The 22,549-nt window shown below is 42.0% G+C and overlaps 1 protein-coding gene across 3 annotated transcripts in view; it reads left to right on the top strand.

The window, feature by feature from the left end:
- Positions 1-21,306, top strand: part of DOCK8 (dedicator of cytokinesis 8) — a 199,796-nt gene extending 178,490 nt beyond the window's left edge. For all 3 annotated transcript variants that reach the window (XM_045562393.1, XM_045562395.1, XM_045562394.1), the window contains 8 exons: positions 982-1,113; positions 1,568-1,702; positions 3,099-3,188; positions 6,225-6,461; positions 8,921-9,064; positions 10,331-10,437; positions 19,658-19,828; positions 20,266-21,306. In XM_045562393.1, coding sequence (XP_045418349.1) covers positions 982-1,113; positions 1,568-1,702; positions 3,099-3,188; positions 6,225-6,461; positions 8,921-9,064; positions 10,331-10,437; positions 19,658-19,828; positions 20,266-20,326 — 1,077 coding nt within the window. In that variant the 3' untranslated portion in view covers positions 20,327-21,306. The remainder of the gene's footprint in view (positions 1-981; positions 1,114-1,567; positions 1,703-3,098; positions 3,189-6,224; positions 6,462-8,920; positions 9,065-10,330; positions 10,438-19,657; positions 19,829-20,265) is intronic.
- Positions 21,307-22,549: the final 1,243 nt, after the last annotated feature.

Here is a 22,549-nt window from a genome sequence, read left to right as displayed (position 1 = left end):
TTTAATAGGGGTGGAAACTAAGCCACAGAGAGGTGACATGGCTTGCCCGGTATTGCACAATAAACGATGAGGCATGTTCTCCCTCCCTCGTTTTCCCTCCCATAGAGAAAGGACGTGGGGCGCAGCCACCGGAGGAGAGGGCAGGAACAGGGACTGTGGCCTCCCTCCGACAGCTGGCAGCCCCCAGGTCACTACAGACCAGCACCACTCGGAGAAAAATGGGAGCAGAGATCACCGAGACTGTCCTCCTTAACTTAACCTGGGCTTAAACATTCCCAATAAGAGGAAAAAATACCCAGATTAAGTCATTGAGATTCAGGGCAAGAGTGAAATCCTCTCATCAATTTTCATTTTAATGTCCTTCCTCCTCTAATTTTTAAGCCAAGTAGATATTCACGACTTCACTGTAGTTAGCTGATCCAATTTTGTTTTCATCCCCGTATTCTTCTTTGTTTTCTACTTTTCATTTCCAAGTTTCCTCCCTATAATGTCTGTGTATTTTAATTATTGTTTTAATCATCTTTTCTTTTTTCCTGCTTTCCCTTTCAGGATTCAGAAAATGGCTAATATACTCTTGTTTTTCCTCAAATTCAAGAAAATTAATTGGTTAGAATGTTACTAATTTCTTCGAGGCTTACATTTAGCATCTGGCTGGAGAAGAACCTCTGATGAAATTTAAATACACTAAAGCTGCCTGGCTGAAATACTCTTAGCCTCTGCTGCCAAACTCCTCTCCTGTTTTTTCCCTTGAAAACCCTTCTCTCTACTTAACATCACCATACATAACCACTTAGTGATGCGTCCAGTTCAGCCTGAATGCTAGTAACTGTCCCAAAGACACTCAGACATCCCTCCTGCCCTGTAAAATGCTGTGCTGAAATAATAAATGCATTCTCCAATGCATTGTTTGGACAATGAACTCCAATTGCTCTTCTTAAGTTTCCAATGAGTTAAATTCTCTCTGATTCTCCTCTTTCCAAGGGAGGCTTATATGAGACAGTTAACGAGGTCTACAAGCTGGTCATCCCCATCCTGGAAGCGCATCGAGACTTCCGGAAGCTGACCTCCACTCACGACAAGCTGCAGAAGGCCTTCGATAGCATCATTAACAAGGTAGCTGGGGACCCTGACTAGCAGGTCTGGTTACCTGGCTGCAGGTGACCCTGTCCTAGAGATGCTTAGCCCTCCTTCCCCTTGAGGGAGTGATTTACCTTGAGCACTTCAACACTTTAGCTCTCACCCATCAAATGGAAAAGGGCTGGAAATAGATAGAGGACCAGAATTCCAAGTGTGAAAGAAGGCAGCTTGAGTGCCTTTGTAACCAGAAAATGTGAGACTCTTTCAAATTCACTTAAAAGAAGGCCCCAAATCTTTTGTGGGTTTTTTGGTTATTATTTGCAAAGTTTATTCCATAAACATTACATTTTTCTTAAAGGAATGATTTCTGTTTACATCAGCAATTGGAATAAAACACTCTGTAACACAGTAAAAGATTCCTGCCTTTGCAACCCAATGGATCCTCAGGAATTACATGACTAAGGAGAGGTTTTCATATTTTGTTCATCAGGATCATAAGAGAATGTTTGGGACCTACTTCCGAGTTGGTTTCTATGGATCCAAATTTGGGGATTTGGATGAGCAGGAATTTGTTTATAAAGAGCCTGCAATTACCAAGCTTCCTGAGATTTCCCATAGACTGGAGGTAAGAAAAGTGATTCTGTGTGCTTGACATTGCATACTTTGCAAAAGCAAGTTAGAATGGGTCATTACCCAAAATAAGTAAATAATCATAAATCATGGATTCATCATTGATCTCTACATAAATTTTTCCACTTTGCATTTCTAATATGAAGGCAGTAGGTGAGATCTGAAGTAAAGCAAGATTTGGATAGTTTTCCCCTAAGATCCTGTGTATGCTTTTCAAAGTTTGTAAATTTATATGGAAAACGTTTATTTTCAACTCTGTGCAAAATTCAATGTCATGTGCTTTCTTATCACCCTTTCCAAATGTTACTAATATATGCTAACAGATAGAAAGTAATAGACATTTTCAGCTTGAAGGTTATCATCCTGACTTTGAAGTAATCTGGCCAGATTACTGAATCACCACTAGAGAATGGTGTGGCCGTCCTTTTGGTGTCATTGGACATCATCTTCCATTCTGATTCTGATACAGAGCTGCTTGGTGGTAGCTGTATAGAAGGCTGTGGCCAGCCCCACCTCCAACCTGCTGTTGACATTCAGTCCATAACGTAACAGAAAAGAACATCATGTTCTTAGATGAATGGCTGAAGGGATGGAGGAAAAGAGAAACAGCCCAAAGAAATATCAGGAAAAAGGAAACACGGTGAAAGGGCCAAGGACTAAGAACTCAGGAAGAAAGTAAGAGGGTGCCTCCAAAGCAAAACCCTCTCAGATTGAGTGACTGGGGTCTGCTAAACTGCTGACAGTTAACCAGAGATTCGCTCCTTACGCTCTCTCACTATTGTTTTGAATGTATGCCCTCTTATGACTGTAAGACTTACAACACTTGTTGCCTAATTGCTACTTGCACTATCCAACCATGCCAAATAAAACAGGGGACTTTCATGCTTACTTGATTCAAAGAAGCCATGCCCCAGAGTGGCTGGCTGAGTTGCCCAAAGTTATTCAGCACCTAACAATTAACGACAGACCACTTGGTTTTCTAATGTTTTCTCTACCTAGAATTAGAGGTATGTATTTTGTCTTCCTGTGCACTGTAGTTTGCCACAATATTGGAAGGCTGGTGACCTCCAAGTTCTCAGGGTACAAAGACGAGAAATAAATAGTGTGATACCCCAGGAAATGCCTCAGGAAATATGATGAGGTTGGTTGACTTAGAAGCCAAGCATACGTATTGTAGGGAAGCATATATCAGTTGACAGTGCTGAACTTCGTTGTATTTTTATTTTTGTCTCAGTAAATGCTGAACTTTACTCATTAGCTCAGAGGGATTCTCAATAATCAATGAACAAATTCTACCTTGTGCTTGTTCCAAACTTATTTCACTTCTGAGAAGGCAAAGAGTTGCATTTTGTTAAAATAACCTTTGTAAACTGTTGGTTCTCCTTACCTAGGGATTTTATGGTCAATGTTTTGGTGCGGAATTTGTGGAAGTGATAAAAGACTCTACTCCTGTCGACAAAAGCAAGTTGGATCCAAACAAGGTATAAAAAATTTTTGCAAAAATTAACCTTCAGGCTCTAAATCCTTTTATCCTACCCTGAGAACACAAAATGACCTCTTTCATCTGGATTCTCCTAGTCATTTAAATGCAGCCAAACATTTGTGTCTAGGGTTCAACTACAAATTGGTCAGATCCGAAAGAAAACATACTCAGACACAGGAATCATAACAGGAGCTACTGTTTATTAAGCACCAGCTGTGTGTCTGGAACTAGTAGGCCCTTTGCATACATGATTTCATTCCGTCCTCCCTCAGTCCTTCGAAGTAGGTTTTGTTGTTCCTATTTTATAGATGAAAAAACTGAGGCATAGAAAGGGCCAGAAACTTTCCAAGATAATGCAAGTGGCAGAGCCGGTACTCAAACTTAGGGTCTGTTATTCCCAATCTCATACTCCTAACCACTGCTCTTTACTGCCTTTCTATAAAACCTTTAAAGTCACAATTTGAAATATGTTTAAAAGATACAGTCGTCTCACTGAGAGCATTTAGTGGCACTCTTCTTTAGGCTACAAGTAAGTACTCCTTTCAGCCAATGTAGGATCCCTGTGCTGTTGGGGGAATGATACAAAGGACTTGGGCTTCTGTTTTCTCACTTAGACACAGGGGTATGGTCCATTTCACCCCAAACTGGGTGTACTGCAGTGCATTTCTGATGTCAGCACCCATAGCTACCATCAGACCCTGCAAGTTAAGGCTCAGTCCTCCTCGAGGTGGCCCTTACTTCAGACATCAGGCTCAACCACACTTCTGACCAGCCAGCTACAAATTTGGGAGTTTCCACAACACCCCTCAGGTTAGATAATTCATTAAAATGACTCACAGAAGTACTCACATAAGTACTATACTTACGATTACAGTTTTATATAAAGAGTACACATAGGGCAAGGTCTGGGAAGGTGCACATAATTTCTGTGCCCTCTCCTGTGAAATCCAGGCACGTCACCCTCCTGGCACACCAATGTGTTCACCAACCAGGAAGCTCCACTGAGTCTCCATGTCCAGAGTTTTTATTGGGGTTTCGTTACGCAGGCATGACTGAGCTCAGTCTCCAGCCCCTCCCCTCTCTCTGGAGGTCAGGCTGGCCCAAAGCTCCAACCCCCTAATCACATGATTGGTATTTTTGGTGACCCCTTGGCATCCAGAAGTTGTTCAGGGGCCTGCCAAGAATCATCTCATTAGGATAACAGAGACACACCTATCACTCAGGATATTCCAGGAGTTTTTGAAGCTCTGTGCCAGGAAATGGGAACAAAGACCAGATATATTCTTTAGTATCCCACAGGGTGCTACCTCCCTGCCCAGCCATGCCACAGACAGATGTGTTCACGAATGAGCTTTCCACGCTGGAATAATGCAAGTGCAAGGTATTGTGAAGGGCCCAGGGAACAGAGGACCAACTGCCATCTGGCAGACCTATAAAACGAAAGGTCCAAAGTCTTCCCTCAGTTCCATCATCCGGGATAGTGTGAGGATGATGTCAGTAGGGAAGAAATGGCCAAATCTAAGAGTTTGTCTTTTCTACATCTTTCAGAACACTTATTCACTTCAGACACATTTCCTAGCCTAGCCTTGAAAGCGATAACTGTAGTAAGAGTTGAACTGAACTTCAGACGGGAATGTTTGGGGTCCTTGGAAGATAGGATTGGCTGCGTGCCCACGGTGATCTGTGCACAGCACAAGCTGTGTAAAATCACCGGTGACCTCCCTGACACAGAGTGTCCTTTTCCCCTCTTTTAAAACTTCCAAAGTGGGTGTGAGAGCTTGGAATGAGAGTCCAAAGCCAAAACTATGACCAGATTTCATTATGCTAAATAGTGATTTACAGTCTGAGGTCAGTGACCCCACGCACCCCCTTCAGTGAGTGGGTGTCCCAGTGTCTATGCTCACTGTCACCCTTTTTTTTAAAGAGGCCTTCTTCCTTAATAAGTACCCTTCTTCACTCGGTGTGTATATGGGGGGTGTGTTTAAATGAAGCATATGCAGTAAAATTCACTGTTTTGGTGCTTAGCCCCAAGAGTTTTGACAAACACGTGTAACTACCACCAAAATCAAGAGATAGAACAGACCCGTCTCTCCAAAATATTTCCCTGGGCCCTTTCTAGTCATTCTCTACTTTCACCCCCTGGCAGCCACTGATCTGTGTTCTGTCTCTGTGGGCTTGCGTTTTCCAGGATGTATAAAGTGGAGTCATGCAGTAAATAAATGGAATCATACAGCCTTTTGAGCCTGGCTTTTTTCACTTGGCCTAGTCCATTTGAGATTCATCCACGTTGTAATGGTTCGTTCCTTTTTATTGCCGAGTGGTATTCTGTTGTGTGGATGTGCCACCATTTGCTTGTCAATTCCCCACTTGAGGACATTTGAGTTGCTTCTGGTTTTCATCTATTATGAATAACGTTGCTGTAGACGTTTGTGTACAGGTTTTTGTGTGGACGTATGTTTTCGTTTCTCTTGGGTACGCATGTAGGAGCAGGATTGCTGGGTTGCATGGTCAGTGCGATTTGACTGTATAAGAAACAGCCAACTTGTTCTGTAAAATGGCTGTATGTTTTGCATTCCTACTATTCACGTTTGAAAGTTCCAGCTGCTCTCCATCCTTGCCAGCACTTGGTGTTGTTAGGTTTTTTTCCGGTTTCGCAGTTCATGCTTTCTAATAAGCATACAGTGGTCATAGTCATTCTGAAAAGGAAAGTTAGTGTCTTGAATAGCAGTTTGCAAACTCTCATACCAGGGCTTCTGTTGGATCAGTTTGCTCTGCTAGGAGGGGGCGGCCAGTGGGCCTGACTCTTCCCACAGCCACATTCCCCTCTCCTGCTGCTCAGAGTCCTTTGTCTCCCTGGGGTTGGGGAGAAGGAATGGCTGCTGGCAGGATTCCCGCCTGCAGTCCCCAGTGTCTGTAGCTTTCCTGAACTGGGAAGGGCGCTGCCACGCTGTGTTCCAGCATGCCCCTGCAGCGCACTGGGATGGCTGTTTGCAGAGTAGCTCACCTCTCCTTCCCTCGCCCTGTCCCCCCACAGGCCTACATACAGATCACTTTTGTAGAGCCCTATTTTGATGAGTATGAGATGAAGGACCGGGTCACCTACTTTGAGAAGAATTTCAATCTGCGAAGGTTCATGTACACCACCCCCTTCACCCTGGAGGGACGGCCTCGGGGAGAGCTGCACGAGCAGTACAGGAGGAACACCGTGCTGACCACCATGCACGCCTTCCCCTACATCAAGACCAGGATCGCTGTCATCCAGAAGGAGGAGGTAATGGCTCCCAGAAGGGACCGGCCACCACTGGATGGGGGGGGGGGGCCTGGGTGACCTCCCTACAGGACCCACAGACCTGAGCTCTCGCTCCTTCATGGCACACTGGACTAAAAGCAAAAAGGGATGCACTTGAAATATGATAATGTGATTATTATCCTTTCACTTTCATGGTGCCAGGAAATGCCATTTAGACAGCTATGTATTTTATAGCACTAGTTTATATTTAATATTTTAAAGTTATATCTTTAGTATAAATGTTTACATATTTAATTTTAATATCTAATATATTTATATTCCAATTATAAGCATGTATGGAATATGTATATTTAAATTTTAAATATTTTATATAAAATTTTTATATATTTAAAAGCTCATAGGTGATTCAAATATAGATGTGTTGTTAATTATTAGAGAAAAGAATCACAAGTCTGCAGCCCCAGTGAGGTGGAGGTGTGCTGTAGGAAGGGCACGATGCAAGGTAGACAAGTTGACCCACTGGCTTCTAGTGCCAGCTTCCTCTTGTGACTTTGCACAAGCTAATTATCTTCAGGCTCTTCATTTATACATTGGCAGGAAAGACTTCTATGTACAGTAGAAGACTGTACTCATTTTAATACGACTGATTAAGAAAGTCTCTCAAACCACAGACTCATTCAAAATTATACATGCCATAAATATTTTATTTTTCTTTAAAACACATACATGTACATTTATTTGTCATCCTTTTTTATAGAGGGCCACAGCCTTCTCTGTGATCATGGGTTGGCTGATCACAATTCAGCATTGTCCTTCTTGTATAAACCACACCCAGAGTCCATTGTCCATGATATTTTTTGCTTTCTGTAAAGCAGAGGTAAGGGCCTAAAGATCCTTGTTAAACAATAGGAGAGCAGAAGGCTTCTGGATTTTTATGATTTTTTCCCCTAACCTTTTACAGTTGTCTTGTGCACACCTAATATGACAGGAATTTTTATAGCAACTCACTTTCATGTCTCCTCCAAGCATTCAGCTTGGATTTCATACAAGCAGCTCTTTTTCTTTCCACACCTATAGTTTATCAGTTTATGCATTATTTAATTAGATTAGGTCATTAAAATAACAAGTGTAACAGGCATAATCGAGGTGGTGAACAAACACAGATGAATCGTGGGGAACATACACCTCATCGGGCAGGAGCAGGAGTGGCTGAGCTACCTAGAGAGTAGCCCACCAGCTAGAGTTCAGCAAAGTAACTGCATCAGAGTGTGGGTTTCCCAGCGGGCAAAGAGAGCCAGACCTAACAACTCAGTCAGGAGGAGGTAGGTTTAGAAGGCACCTGCTGTACTTCTTATTGTTTCGGATTTTTAAACGTGGAAACATGTTAGGCATAGCCCAAAAATAAACTCATGGCACCAAAAAGCATTCTCCAAACATTTTTTGCCATCTGTAGTTCCCTGAAAACCTCAGTGTATCTATTTTCTAGAGCTGCATAACAAAATACCACAGATGGAATGGCTTAAACAACAGAAATGCATTGTCTTACAGATCTGGAGGCTAGAAAAGAAGTCTGAAATCAAGGTGTTGGCAGGGTTGGTTTCTTCTGAGGCTGTGAGGGTCTGTTCCAGATCCTCCTTGGCTGTGGATATGGCCATCTTCTCCCTGTGTCTGTTTAAATCATCTCCCCTCTATGCATGCTCGGGTCCAAATTTCCTCTTCTTATAGGGACACCAGTCATATTGGATTAAGGTTTACCCTAGTAACTTCATTTTAACTTGATTACCTCTGTCAAGACCCTGTCCCAAATAAGGTCTCATTCTGAGGTACTGGAGATTAGGACTTCAACATACGATTTTTGGGTTGATACAACTCCACCCATAACATTCAGAAAGGACCCTACCCCAAACCAGCATAGCTTAGCAATTAGACTGACCTTTGAGAGAATTCCATTTACTAGGAATTCACCTTCAGGGTGAGTTGGAGAAGGCACAAGTGATGTCAAAAGCTTGTGTTATGATACATAAGAAAATCTTGAGTGCTGTTCTTCTAACAGCTTTCCCAGTTGTAAGTCAAGTAACTTGTTCAATAATAAGAGAGGAAATCTGACAATGTAGAAAAAACATGGAGTTTGAATATAGACATAACTGTGATCGAATTATGACCTCCCCACTTACTACCAGTCATTTTGTGGAACTTACTTAACCTTACAAATCTCCCTTTGACTGTAAAATGGAGAGACTAAAGAGGGTGTTGAAAGGAATAAATGATAACTGTGTGTAAAGTTCCTGCAACATAATAAGTACTCAAGAAATGTTAAGCCCTTCTTCTTCTTAACCTATTATAATTATTTTAAATTACTCAGAAAGTCTTTCCTTAGCTGTTTCTTCAAATCCAGGTGCCCTCTCTGTCATAGCTCCAGGTTTATCTGTGGCATATGAGGCCAGACAAATGACTTACCTACCTTTATGTCCTATGTTCAGTTTGTATTGACACCAATTGAAGTTGCCATTGAAGACATGAAGAAGAAGACCCTGCAGTTAGCGGTTGCCATTAACCAGGAGCCCCCTGATGCAAAGATGCTTCAAATGGTGCTGCAAGGCTCTGTAGGAGCTACTGTAAATCAGGTAACAAAACCAGCTGGTGGCAGCTCCTCAGGTTCTTATTATGTTGGTTATCATATATCTGCACCCTCCTTCTTTGGGGTTGATGAGGACTCTGATCCAGTACAAACACAGAAATGTTTCTAAACTTAGCCTGAACACTTGTGAGGTTTAGAAGACTTTTAGGATGCCTCTTCTCTTTCATGTAACAACCCAAGGTAGGAAAGAAATCCTAGAGATGAATAGACCAGGAGTACCATTTTCTCAAAGGAGTCTCCACTTTGGGGCCAGACCTGGCAATATGGTGCAGATCTGGGAGCTGTAAAGAGTGCTTAGTCATGCCCCATTTAGGCAAAGTCCTTCCAGCGCTTGAGACTAACCTAAGAATACCTGTAGGAAAGAGGTGAAAGGGTCTAGAACATCCAACTCCTGGGTCAGTTACCAGATGAACCCAGCATGCCAAGGACCTTGCCAACCAAGAGTGACCTCAGGCTTCTTGGGCCACTTCAGACCAGACTAGATCTTCTCACACTTATTAGCACCCTAACTCCCAAGTTCAGCATGGAGCTGAACGAGTCTCAGTTGGAGGGAAGTTCTAGCCCTAATACTCTCTGGTCTCCTTAATTTCAGTTCTAGATCCATTCTTGTCCACACTCAGATATTCAGTGAGCATCATGAGTCTTTTCTCACTCAGCACAACTGGATTCCCCTGCAAAAATTCTGTCTGCTTAATAATAAGGGAGTAGCAATGGCAAAGAGGAGAGATGTGTATTGTATTTCCAAGATCAGAAAATATTAGGAAACTTTTGCCTTTGCAAGTGCCAATGCTTTGATGAAAATGGAAGACGTTATAAGGCCACAAACATGGACTACATATACACTATGGATATCTCTGACTCAAGCCAGCAATTATGCAAAATGCTGTTTGCCACTGGGGCAACTAGACGAGTGAATATGAATGGATGGATCAAGGCAAGCCCCATTTTTAGAAAAGCAACTCAAAGTGTATACCCTTTGATACAGTTATATTACCTTTATATGTGAAAGAAAACCTATTATTAGTAGTATTTGATTGAGAAAATACATTTGTACTTCTGAATGTTCTCCTAAAACTCTAGACTCCCAAGGAATCAAAGTTTCTTGAGAAGTTCAAGACCTTTCTTGATTTTTTTTTGTTTGGTTCAAACCAAGCACAAAATTAAATTTTTAAACTAAGTCATGCCAACATTTTCTCCCAAGTAATTTAATTTTCTTTCCAATATCAGTATTATTTTTTATTTTTTCCATCAGGGACCACTGGAAGTAGCCCAAGTGTTCTTGGCTGAAATTCCAGCTGACCCAAAACTCTATCGACATCACAACAAGTTGAGGTTATGCTTTAAGGAATTCATAATGCGGTAAGAAGGAAAATGGCTGGGAATTTTATTAAAGCAGTAGTTGTCAACAGTGTGGTCCCAGATCAGCAGCTTCAGCATCACCTGAGAACTTGCAAGAAAGACAAAGTTTTAGGTATCACCCAGACCTACTAAATTGGAATCTCTGCAGGGAGGGACTCGGCACTCTGTGTTTTGATAAGTCTTCCAGGTGATTCTGATGCAAGCTGAAGTTTGAGAACCACTGCAGTAGAGCAACACTACTTGTACTACTAATAAGTAACTTACAAACTGTAAAGTGTTTTCATGTCTGTCATTTCCTGTGTGCCTCACATTCACATTGTAAAATAAGTTTCGTCATCATCTTCATTTTAAAGAAGAGGAATTGGAGGTTCAGAGATAGGAGATAATTTTACTTATGGTCACACAGCCAGTTAGAAGCAGAGTTGAGTTCAAACCAGGTCTTATGAATCCAAATTGTCCAAACTTCCATCAATGTGCTGGTGTTCCACTGACACGGTAGAGTCCCAGAATTATAAAGACTGCATTGGCAGTCTTTAAAATTTCCCAAATCATATAATAACTTATTTTTAGAAACTCAAAAATAGATACTGCCTCAAATTGAGAGATAGAGGCAAGATTCTAAAACTGGGCTTTTTCAAAGATATCACCTCAATGACACTTCCCCGTGTCAGACAAGCCTCATCTCTGCTCCTGAATTCTGCAGTGGAGCTGCCTCAAAGGCAGCCAGTTCAGCCTGGGTAGGAAGTGGGTCTTTGGGTAAGGTTTTGTAATCTGTTGCAATGCAGACCGATATATTGGGTCTCCTATGGTCTTTAAAAGAATGAGTATGGAGGATGTGAAGGCATTTCATCTATAAGAACAAATGACAATAGAAAAAATGTGTGCCAATCTTTCTTTTCATCCATGAACTTTACAGCAGCATATAAAATATAGGAATATCCTCACTTGGTAGATGGGGATAAAGGAAGCTAAAAGTTAAAGTTTGCTAAATTCAGTGAAAACTTACTGGAATGCTAGTGATGGGTGAGGTGATAGATCCACAACTTTGCTGTGTATAGAGCTGAAGCACAGCTGCTTGGTAATAGGATGTGCATGTGTGGCTCTGTGTGTATGTGTGTGTACGTGTGTGTGCACACACATACACACATGCACATGCATAGACTATATTTCTAAATGTTTTGATATTTGAATTGTTTCCTCTATTTGAAAGGAATTCTGACATTATAAAAAATAGTAGATTTTTTTTTCAGTACATAGTACATATTTATATAACAAAAAGCTAGAAAAATATTAGAGGGATTTTCTAGATCTATTTATTTTTAACATATTTTCATTTAAAATTAATTATGGTTGAAGGCCTCCAAAGTTGGCAGTGGGCCAGGCCTCTCTGGACCTCCAGAAGGATCTGTGAAATGTTGAAAGAGCACTCACTGTGACCCAGCTGTGACATTAGTTATGGGAATACAGAGACCTGGGTATTCCTCTGCTCTTGATGACAGGACATGTCTCTGCACAGCTAAACAGCAACACAGCGCAGCATGTGCTGAGAACCCTACGTGTTTGCTAAATATAGGACTAGAGAGATCAGAAAAGAGAGCTCAGTGACAGACTGGAGTGTTTGGGGGCAGGCTTTGTAGAAAAACCTCTTAAACCTTGTCTTGAACATGTGGTTGGAAGAAAGGGAAGAGGGGGAAGAGGGAGCCATTACAGTGTCCCCCCTTATCTGTGATTTTGCTTTCCATAGTTTCCGTTACTGGTGGTCTGAAAATAATATATACAATAAGATATTTTGAAAGAGAGAGAGAGAGACCAACCAACCGCATTCATGTAACTTGTATTACAATATATTGTTACAATAGTTCTATTTTATTAGTAGTTATTGTTAATATCTGTGCCTAATTTATAAATTAAACTTTATCATAGCCCAGGCCCGGTGGCTCACGCCTGTAATCCTAGCACTCTGGGAGGCCAAGGTGGGAGGATCGCTTGAGCTCAAGAGTTCAAGCCCAGCCTGAGCAAGAGCAAGACCCCATCTCTACTAAAAATAGAAAAATCAGCCAGGTGCCATGGCACACGCCTGTAGTCCCAACTATTATACTTGGGAGACTGAGGTGGAAGGATCACTTGAATCCAGGAGTTTAAGGTTGCAGTGAGCTATCATGACGCCACTGCACTCTGCTGAGGGTGACAGAGGGAGATTCTGTCTCGAAAACAAAACAAAACAGCAACAAAACACTTTATCATAGGTATGTATGTATAGGAAAAACATAGTATAGATGGGGTTTAGAACTGTCTGTGGTTTCAGGTGTCCACTGGGGGTCTGGGAACCTATGCCCTGTGGATGAGGGGCTGCTATACTGATGAGGGGACCTACACGACCACAGGGCTCAGAGTCAGGAAAGTTCATGATGCACCCGGGCTCCTCCAAGTCCAGCTAGGGCAGCACGTTCTCATGAGCATGTTAGGACAAGGAGGAAAGATTGGAAAGACAGTAATATTAGTAAATGAGACTCTAAATAGAATTTAAATGTAAAAGGAAATTTGTTCAAAGAAGAAGTGATTTTCATTGTGTTTAGAGGTCACATGGATTCCTTCTACTAGTGCAGACCTTGCAATCCAGCATCTCATGGGTGTGATCCTCTCCCTGACTTCACCTCGTTAAAATGTCCTTATGAAATCCCTTCTAAAATGCATTTCTAATTAGCTCCTAGCCCCAGGAAAAGTTACTACAAAGAGAACCGGGCTGAGTAAAACTAGTCCAAGGCAAGGGTTACAAAAGGAAATGGATTTTCCTAGGGATGGTCCTTTAACACAGTCACGCATTAGACTCTCAGTAAAGGTGTTCTCTTTCTCCCCAGATTGCCTGCAAACATGGTGGATTTTCAAAATCAAATTCATCGTTTAAAATGTTGTTCTCTAACCCTTCTAAAGGTGATTCCATGTGGGAAACCAGGCTATAGTCCTGCCTTTCTTGCTCCTGCTTGTGCTGCTGCATTGTTCTAGAAATGCCACAAGACTGTCTATCAGTTTTTCTCAAACTTCGCTGTTCTTACAAACCATCGGGGGATTGTCAAATGCAGATTCTGATTCAGTAGGTAGAGCCTGAGACTCTGTATTTCTAACAAGTACCGGGTGCTGCTGCAGCTACATTGGACCAAACTTGAGTAGAGAGGCGATAGAAGTTGCTTGATTGCCTCCCTTCACCTTTTCCAGCCCCCCCACCTCCCCTCCCTCCCTGAGGGCTTAATCCTGCAGGCCATCCTTACTGTCACTCACCTCCTTTGCCTCCCTGTTCCTCCCTTCAAAATAGCAAATGTGCTCAAGCTGCTAGACTTTGAACCAACTACAGAGGTCAGTTCATCCATTCATTTAGCAAACACTTATTGAGCCCCTGCTTCGTGGCCAGCACGGTGCTACAGCACATGGAAGGGTGAAGTCCCAGGAGAGATGGGACCTGGCTGCAGGCAAAGCAACACTGCCGCTCACCACTGCATCTCTACGTGCAAACAGTGCTTGACTTCCCCTCCACCTTATGTCACAGAGATCAGAAGCAGTGGGTCAGACCGTGGTGATGGCTGCACAAGTGTACACATTTTCTACAATTCATCAAACTTACACTTAAAAATGGGTGAAGGTTATGGCATATAAATTATACCCATGGCACAAGTAGTAGACGAGGAAACCTTCCTTTTACCCCCATTGCTTAATTTCTTCTCAAGTCCAATCAGGAAGGTACAGCTTTTTAATGAATAGAGTAACTAGTTTGTCAAGTTGTCTGCACTGGTGTGTTTTCTCCCCCCGGCTATGCTTTGAGACAGCAGAGGTGACACAGGTGTGGAGAATGTCTGGGGGCTGAACAGCTCTCAGGTGTCCCTGCTAGTGAGCTCCAGCTTCTCAGCAGACTTGGGCTGTAGGTCAAGGAGCGCAGACTTCCTATGCTGAGAGCTAACGGCAGAAACGCACGCTGGCCGGGTCCACCGAGGCTGCTTCCCCCGGGGCAGCGGCCTTTCTGACTCAGCCGCAGCGGGAGCAGCAGCAGCCGCAAGGAATCCTGGCAGGCAGACTTGCTGCAGCCAGCGCTCACCCAGCCGGTCCTGCAGCTCTTCAAAGCGTTGCCAAGTCGGGACCTCAATCCGCTTCTGCCTTTTCCTTTCGTAATAAAACCCCACTCCAGTGAAAGCAGCATGCTCAGGGCTTCGGAAGCCGAGACAGAGATACATACAACGTTCCATCTCCCTCCCCACTCCCCTAAAGCACCCACTTTAGGCACTGAAATTCACTTTTAAATTTTCTTCTTCTTACTTTTCTGAATATTCTCATTCCCATAAAGACTAAATGATTCTGAATTCATTTTTATATTTAAATAAAAAATAGCACTTAATGGCACCAGTGACAGGCTCCCTTTAGGAGAAGTAGTTTCAGATACACCCCAACAGGATTCTGTTGCGTATCTACGGTCACAGAGTTGGGAAACAGGTGACCAGTGGTGCTATTTTGAAATTGGAGTTAAGGTCTGTGAAGAGGAAGGAGGCGGAATTTGTCCAAGTGGCCATGCTACACTATGCGGATAGTGTCGACGGAAACAGAAGCAGTAGGTGGAAAGAGATCACATAAAATAAGATCATAGGTAGTCAATGCAGAGCTGTGTGGTGTCCTCATAAAGTCATGAGAGACCCAGGCTCTTTCTATTCTTTTACTCTGCCTTTCTGGTTATAGCACGTCCATTCTTGTGGTCACAATATGGCTGCTGGGGCTCCAGCCATCAACCACATCCTAGGTAATTATCAGGAGTAGAAATGAGGGAAGAGCAAAAGGGTATACTCTTTTAAGGAGCTTTCCAATTGACTTGATCTTATATCTTATCAGCCATCCCTACCTGAAAGGGAGATTAGGAAATTTGAGTTTCCAAGTAGGCCTACTGCCTGGAGTTCTGCTACTAAGGAAGAAAGAGAATGGATATTGGGGACGCAACTAGCAATTTTTTGCCACAACAAGGAACTGATGTGTGGGCTGTGCTGAAAGAACATCACAGAGGAAAGGGGCCAAGAGATGCAGAGGGTTAGGGTGCATGACTGCCCTCTCGCTAGGAGACACCTAACTCCTTATATGGCGGCCCCAGAGGTTACTGTCAGCAAAAGCCAGGAACTGTCTTCTGGAGGCACAATTCCTGTCTTTTCTAGTCCCCATCAAACTGGGTTGCCGTAGGACTCTGACTGCTAGAAAACCCTAGGCACAAATGCTATAGGAAAATACTTGTATTCAATGAACTTACAACAAAGGGATCAGCAGAGGAAGTGAGGGAAGTCTGGAATGGTTGTGTCACTGAGGGAGACCAACACAGTTCAAACATTCATGGACCTAATGAAAATGTTACAGATAAGGAGCCAGGCACAGTGGCTTACGCCTGTAATCCCAACACTTTGTAAGGCTGAGGAGGGAGGATCACTTGAGGCCAGGTGTTCAAGACCAGCCTGGGCAACATAGTGAGACCCCATGTCTACAAAAACTTAAAAATTAGTAGGGCCTGGTGGCATGCACCTACTCGGGAGGCTGAGACAGGAGGATTGCTTGAGCCCAGAAGTTCTGAGGCTGCAGAGAGCCTGGGTGACAGAGTGAGACCCTGTCTCTAAAAACAAGAAAAAGAAAAAGAAAATGTTACAGATAAGACCCTTTTTAAAGAGCTATTTGCAGTATAGTTCCATGACCCTGTGCATGTTTCGCAAGAGAGATGGCCATTATCTAGGAGGGAAATTTAACACATGGTCCTCTTTAGCTTATGGATTTAAATTAATATAGTAGAAATTATTTTAATTTTAATAAAAGAACCTAGAGAATATAACCAAAATGACAGAAAGGAAGAAATACAACAAATGTATATAAAAGAATTTTATAAGTTATAAAAGTTAAAATATAAAGTAATATTTCTACATAAAATCTAGTATTTTTCACCCCAGCTGTTAATATATTTGTCTTTGTAAAACACCATGTTATCTATTGTCATGTAACGAATTACCTCAAAATGTAGTGGTTTAAAACAACAGCAACATTTCATTATTATGCATGTGATCTGGGGTTTGGCTGGTTTTAGCTAGGCGGTTTTTGCTTGGAGTCTCTGACTCAGTTAGAGTTAGACAGTGGCTGGGGCTTGTGCCACCTGAAGCCTTCTTCACTCATATGTCTGGTGTCTGAGCTGAGAACACTCAAACAGCAGGGGCTCTTCCTCTCTCTCACTCTCTTTCTGTCCACACAGTCTCTCTGGTATCACACCTACAGGGTGACTAGACTTTTTACAGCATGGCTCAGGACTCCTAGAAGGAGAGGGAGCCATGTTACCTTTCATTACCCAGTCACACAGCACCACTTCCACCACGTTCTGCTCATCGAGGCAGCCACAAAGGACCCCCCTATTGTACAGATGAGAAAATGGAGGATTTTAATGGTGACTTCAGCATGCTGATGAGTAGCAGCTGCTTTCAACACTCGTTCTGCCTGCACGTAAAGCATTTAACCCAGTCTTGGGCACATGGTAAGCAATCAGTATATGTTACCTAGCTACTACTGTTTCTGCAAACAAAAACTACAGAGTTTAGTTAATTCTGCCAAAGTTGTCAGAGTAGACATTCCCAAATTAGCAGTTAGCTTCTGTTGACCTCATTCCCCCTCCTGTAGTCTGTCAGTGTTACAAACCTTGGTCTTGAAGTCATCCTGAAACTGATTTTATTTTATACATAGTGGTACTCATAACTATTAGTTAAGAAGCAATAAAAAAATAATAAGGGGTGATATAGATTTCTCAGGATGCAAAGGCTGTGCACCTCCCCTTCTGGTCTTCCCTAAAACCTTTGATATATAACCTTAGGTATCCTATAATTTGCTTCAATTAATGCCAAACTTAAAAGATAGGTGAAAATCCAGTTAAGGGAGTTCTTTCGTCTCTGGTCCTTCCTCTATAGCAGGCTAATTCCATGATGATGCTGTGGTCACAGGTTTGATTTTGCCCATGCCAAGTGGCTTTTCCTTACTCCATCACCACATGCCACCGTCCTCCTCTTTGTCATCCTGAAAACGTGCTCAGTGTTAACAGGGAGGATTTGGTGACAACATCTGGGTATCTCCATAACTTAACCCTAATCTAGCACCACTATTAGGAAAATAGTTTAAGCCATGTTTATAACCCAAATCTTATTCATCTGAAGGATAATAGAAATATGACTAATTATTGCATGTTAGCTAGGTTACAAACATTATGCTATCCCTTTAAGGTTTGTTGATTAGTAATTTCCCTTGGGTGGAAGAGTATAAAACAAAAGACAAGACTTTATCATGTTTAAGTAACGTGGTATTAATAATTTCTTCTTTGGTATGTACCATATTGTGTAGGAGACTAAAACACTAGGTTTAATAAACTCAAAGTCAGATAACCACAATGAGTTTTAAAGATTTCCTCTTTGTCTTTAATGCTGTGCAGTTTCGCCATGACGGGGCTGGGTATAGATCTGTTTTTGTTCGTTAGAAGATTTCTGTCTGTTCTCAGCTCTGGAAGATGATCAGCCGTTAACTCTTTGAATGTTGCCTCTCCCTTATTTTCCATTCCCTTGGAGATTCTGTAAGATGTGGGTAGGGCCTCTACTCTCCATGTCTCTTAGCCAGTTGTTTTCACATTTTTTAATTTATAATTTCTTTGGTGATTTCCTTAGATCTGTCATACATTTTATTAGTTTTCCTGTTGTGTCTAGTCTATCATTTAATACATTGAGGTTTTTCTCTTTTAGTGACTGCATTTTTATTTCTAAAAGTTCTGTTTGGTCCTTTTCTAAAATTTGCCTGGTCTCTTTTTTCATATTCCCTATTTGTTTTATTATCATGGATTTTATACCTTTTATGAATATTTCCTCTCTATATTAACTTTGGGCTTCTACATTGTTCTGTTATCTCTGATTCTTGTTGGGCTTGATGTATCTTCTGCTTGATGTATCTGTTGGTTTCCTCATACGGTTTGTAATTTTTTATTGTGAGCTAATCTGTGGCAGGAGTTGTTGTTTCTGTGGGTGGCCCATATGCCCTGATTGTGGAAGTGTTCCTCCAGAGCAGCTTTACATGCTTTGTCTGAGCCCTAGGATTTCAATCATCTTGGACTAGTTTTTCAGTTAATGTCTCACCCTGGAGCACGTACAGCAGAGGAATGTAAATTTTTAAGCATGTGTGTTGAAAGCCTAGAATTTCAATTTTGCAAGGTGACTTTCTTTCCCATGAAAGGCCCTGGATTGATAGCAAGTTTCCATTCCACCTCTTTGGGCAGTTTGCAGCATTTCTCTAAACCCCCTTTCATAGATGTGGTAGCCCTTCAAGGCTCTGAACTACCTGCAGGCGACATATCCAGAATTCCACTTTGCCCTGGCCAGGGCTACATCACTCATCTTGTGTGGGCTTTGAAATCCCTTCCACCTAACCACTAGGACCCATATGCAATCCTGAAATCTCAGTGGGCAGTTCTGGTGTCAGTTACAAAGGCATCAGCTCATGGTATCACTCGGGCTTGGGCTTTTCTCTTCTTTTCTGGCCCCTGGTACTTCCCTTTCTCTTTCAACAAGTGTTTGCTGTGCTTTCCTTGCACTTCCATGTGTACATAGCAGGAGCAGCCGGCTGACATCTGCTCTGTCTACCATGTTGCCACAAACCACAACGAGTTTTTCATAAGCATAACAGGTTCTATTCTGCAGTGACTTGAGTTTGAACCTTAGATCCACCACTTCCTCACAGTGTAATCATGGGCTATCATACTAACATTCTAGATCCACCACTTCCTCACAGTGTAATCATGGGCTAACATACTAACATTTCTGAGCTTCAGGAACAAAATAGAGATAAATACCAACTTTCCTGGGTTGTTGGGAAAATTAAACATCTAATGCATATAAAACTCGTTGCCTAGTGCCTGGCACAGAGCAAGCCAGAGCTTCTCAGCATCACTGTCCCCTGGGCACCTTTTCAAAAATAGAGATTTCTGGGTGCCAGCCCTTTGCAATTCTGACTCATTAAGTCTGAGTTAGGGCTCAGAAATCTGCATTTTGAAAAGCTCCACAGGTGATTCTCATATGCCACCAAGTTTGAAAACACTCTAAAAGGTACTCAGAAAAAAATGTTAAATAGGTTCCTTGTTCCCAAATTTCTAAGCACTTCAAACTCATTTATTTCCCCCACCCTGATATTTTCATCCCAGATGTGGGGAGGCAGTAGAGAAAAACAAGCGTCTTATCACGGCAGACCAGAGGGAGTACCAGCAGGAACTCAAAAAGAATTACAACAAGCTGAAAGAGAGCCTTAGGCCAATGATAGAGCGGAAAATTCCAGAACTCTACAAGCCGATATTCAGAGTGGAGAGTCAAAAGAGGTAAGAGCAGGGCAGAGGAGGCCTCTTCCTGGGGGATAAAAGATAGCACATAGGCCCAGCAGACTGGGGCATACTCTGCTGCTTGTGGTGAGCTCAGACCTCTGAGGGCTGGGCGTGGGGCCTGGGATCACAGAGGCGGCCAGAGCTTGCTCTGCTTCCGTCCTCCCCAGACCTTCTCTTTGACCTCCACTGAAACCCTGGTGTTGGTCTTGTGCCAGTGGTCTTCCCAGAGCCACATGATGGCCTGTGTTGGTTTTTTTGTTTTGTTTTGTTTGTTTTGGCACAGTGTGAAGGGGTCTTAGCCCTTTCACTCATTATTGACTGGTTCTCTATGACTGATAGCCCCTTCTGCTGGGTGATTTCCCCCTCCCTCCCTTTAAAAGGCTCATTGATCTTTCTTACTTCTGTGTTCCCTCTCTCTCTTTCCTTCATTTCAGGGACTCCTTCCACAGATCTAGTTTCAGGAAATGTGAAACCCAGTTGTCACAGGGGAGCTAAGAAAAGCCATCTCCACACATAGAGACTGAGGCCCTGCGACCCTGGAGAAGGATTCACTGGTACTTAAACAGGACCAACCATGTAATCCCTGAACCACCAGCACTCTGAAAGCTTCGGGATCCAAGGAACCATGGAGTTAAACCCAGGTGGACTCTGACCAGATAGATAGTGGCCCTACAGAGGGCCGGGAGGCAGGTAGAGGATCTGTGTATTTATTAAAGTGTGTATTTTCACAGTGTTGTACAAAACAAGGCATAAGCAGCTTCTCCTGCTGACTGGTCAGTCACTGTCCATCTGACAGAGGTGACTTCCTCTGGCCTATATTTGAATTTACCAGATAAGCTCAAACTGCCCAAAGAAAAATGGAAAAACTGTTCACCAGCCTATTCAAAGTGAACTTCACTCTTTATGGGAAGGGAAGGTGAACTTGTAGGAGTGGGAAACATTTTCAACTTACTGAAATTCTAAAAATCATGATGGTTGGAAATTTGGGAATTGATGGATTATTTGTGAACTTGTTACCCTTTTGGTAATGGTGGTTAAGTGTTGTATAGTTATTTTTGCTTTACTATAAGTTAATTTAACATGCATTTATAGAGGAACACACTCAAAGCACTGATTTAGGAGATACATGGTACTTGGACAGTCAGCCAAAAATCATGGATACTGCATTCATTTAAATGGAAACAATTCTCCTGTAATGCTTTGTCTTTTTCCTTATAGTTGTTCTTGCTTACTCTCTCTTTTTCTTCTCTCTGGGACCAAGTTTATTTTTATAAAAGAATAATATCTGTTTTCATTTCAGAACATTGTGTTGTCAGCATATGTACATCAGCTACAAAATATATTCAGCTTTGAATTCTCTTAACAGTGTACTTTAAGAGAAAGATGAACAAAGTTATTATTTGAGAATTAAATTATATATTTTTAATATAACAGATGACCTTGACTGATCTAAAAATGTAATAAGAATTACAAGCAAAATGTTTCCCTTTGCAACTCGTGTTTTGTGTTTTGTTTTGTTTTGACAATGCTTAATATTTTGCAAAGCACATCGGAGAAGAAGAAAGATACATAATAGTGGCTTTGGTCATATAGTACTGTCTAAAGTGGCAACTTTTTGGTCATAAGAGAGAATTTAGTTTAGATATTCCAGAATTTTTGTTTATACTATCAGATATGCATGAATTTGTATGCAAAAAGGATTTTTTAAAAATAATAATCATCAAAGCTTACTAGTTTACATGCCCAACATTTAATTTTTAGGGACTTGAGGAAGAACTCTTTCTAAAATATATTATAAACCTATTGCTTTCTTAAATGAGTACATGTGACATACTTTAATTCCATATGTATTTAGCACCTCCTGTGTGGGAGACAGTGGGTGAGACCAAGGTCAAAAAAACATTGTCACTGCCCTCCAAAGCCTCTCTGTTCAGTGAGGAAGATCATACATATGTGTATGCAGCCACAGTGCAAAACAGACTAGAATAGAGCCTATAGCATGTCATCTTTCCAGAGTGACTCAAGGATGGCCATCATTATCAACAATTTTTATCTTAGATTCTGCTCTAAAACAAAAAGGATTAGGCACTAACTTATATAAAGCTGGCTTTTAACTCTAATAGCCCTAATATTCTAGAATATTCATGACTAAATGTTCCCAGCTTTTAGATACCTGTGTCAATTTGGGTTTTGGGTTTTTTTTTCTTTTCCAGTCTCTCTTGTACCACAGTGGGTGCACTTGCTTCATGAGTGCAGCAACTATGTTCATTGAAGCATTCTTATTCTCTAACCCTGAACTCAACACTTAGAAGACCCTCAATATTTGTTGAGTCGGGCATGGTGGCTCATGCCTATAATCCCAGTGTTTTGCAGGGAGGATCGCTTGAAGCCAGGAGTTCAAGACCAGCCTGAGCAATATATCGAGACCTCCTCTTTCCAAAAATATTTAAAAATTAGCTGGGCATGGTGGCATGTGCCTGTGGTCCCAGCTACTTGGGAAGCTGAAGCAGGAGGATTGCTTGAGCTCAGGAAATCGAGGTTACAGCAAGCTATGATGATGCCATTGCACTTTATCCTGGGCATCAGAACAAGAGCCTGTCTCCAAAAAAAAAAAAAAAAAAAGGGGCAAAAAATGTGTTACTTGACCAAATAAATGAATAAAGTGTGAGTAGGCCTGCTTCTAAAAGAACAATGCCCAATAAAAATATAATGCAAGCA

This window comes from Lemur catta, chromosome 10 (genome assembly GCF_020740605.2).
Source record: "Lemur catta isolate mLemCat1 chromosome 10, mLemCat1.pri, whole genome shotgun sequence".
NCBI classification, from domain to species: Eukaryota; Metazoa; Chordata; class Mammalia; order Primates; family Lemuridae; genus Lemur; species Lemur catta.
This window is presented reverse-complemented; position numbering and strand designations above follow the sequence as displayed.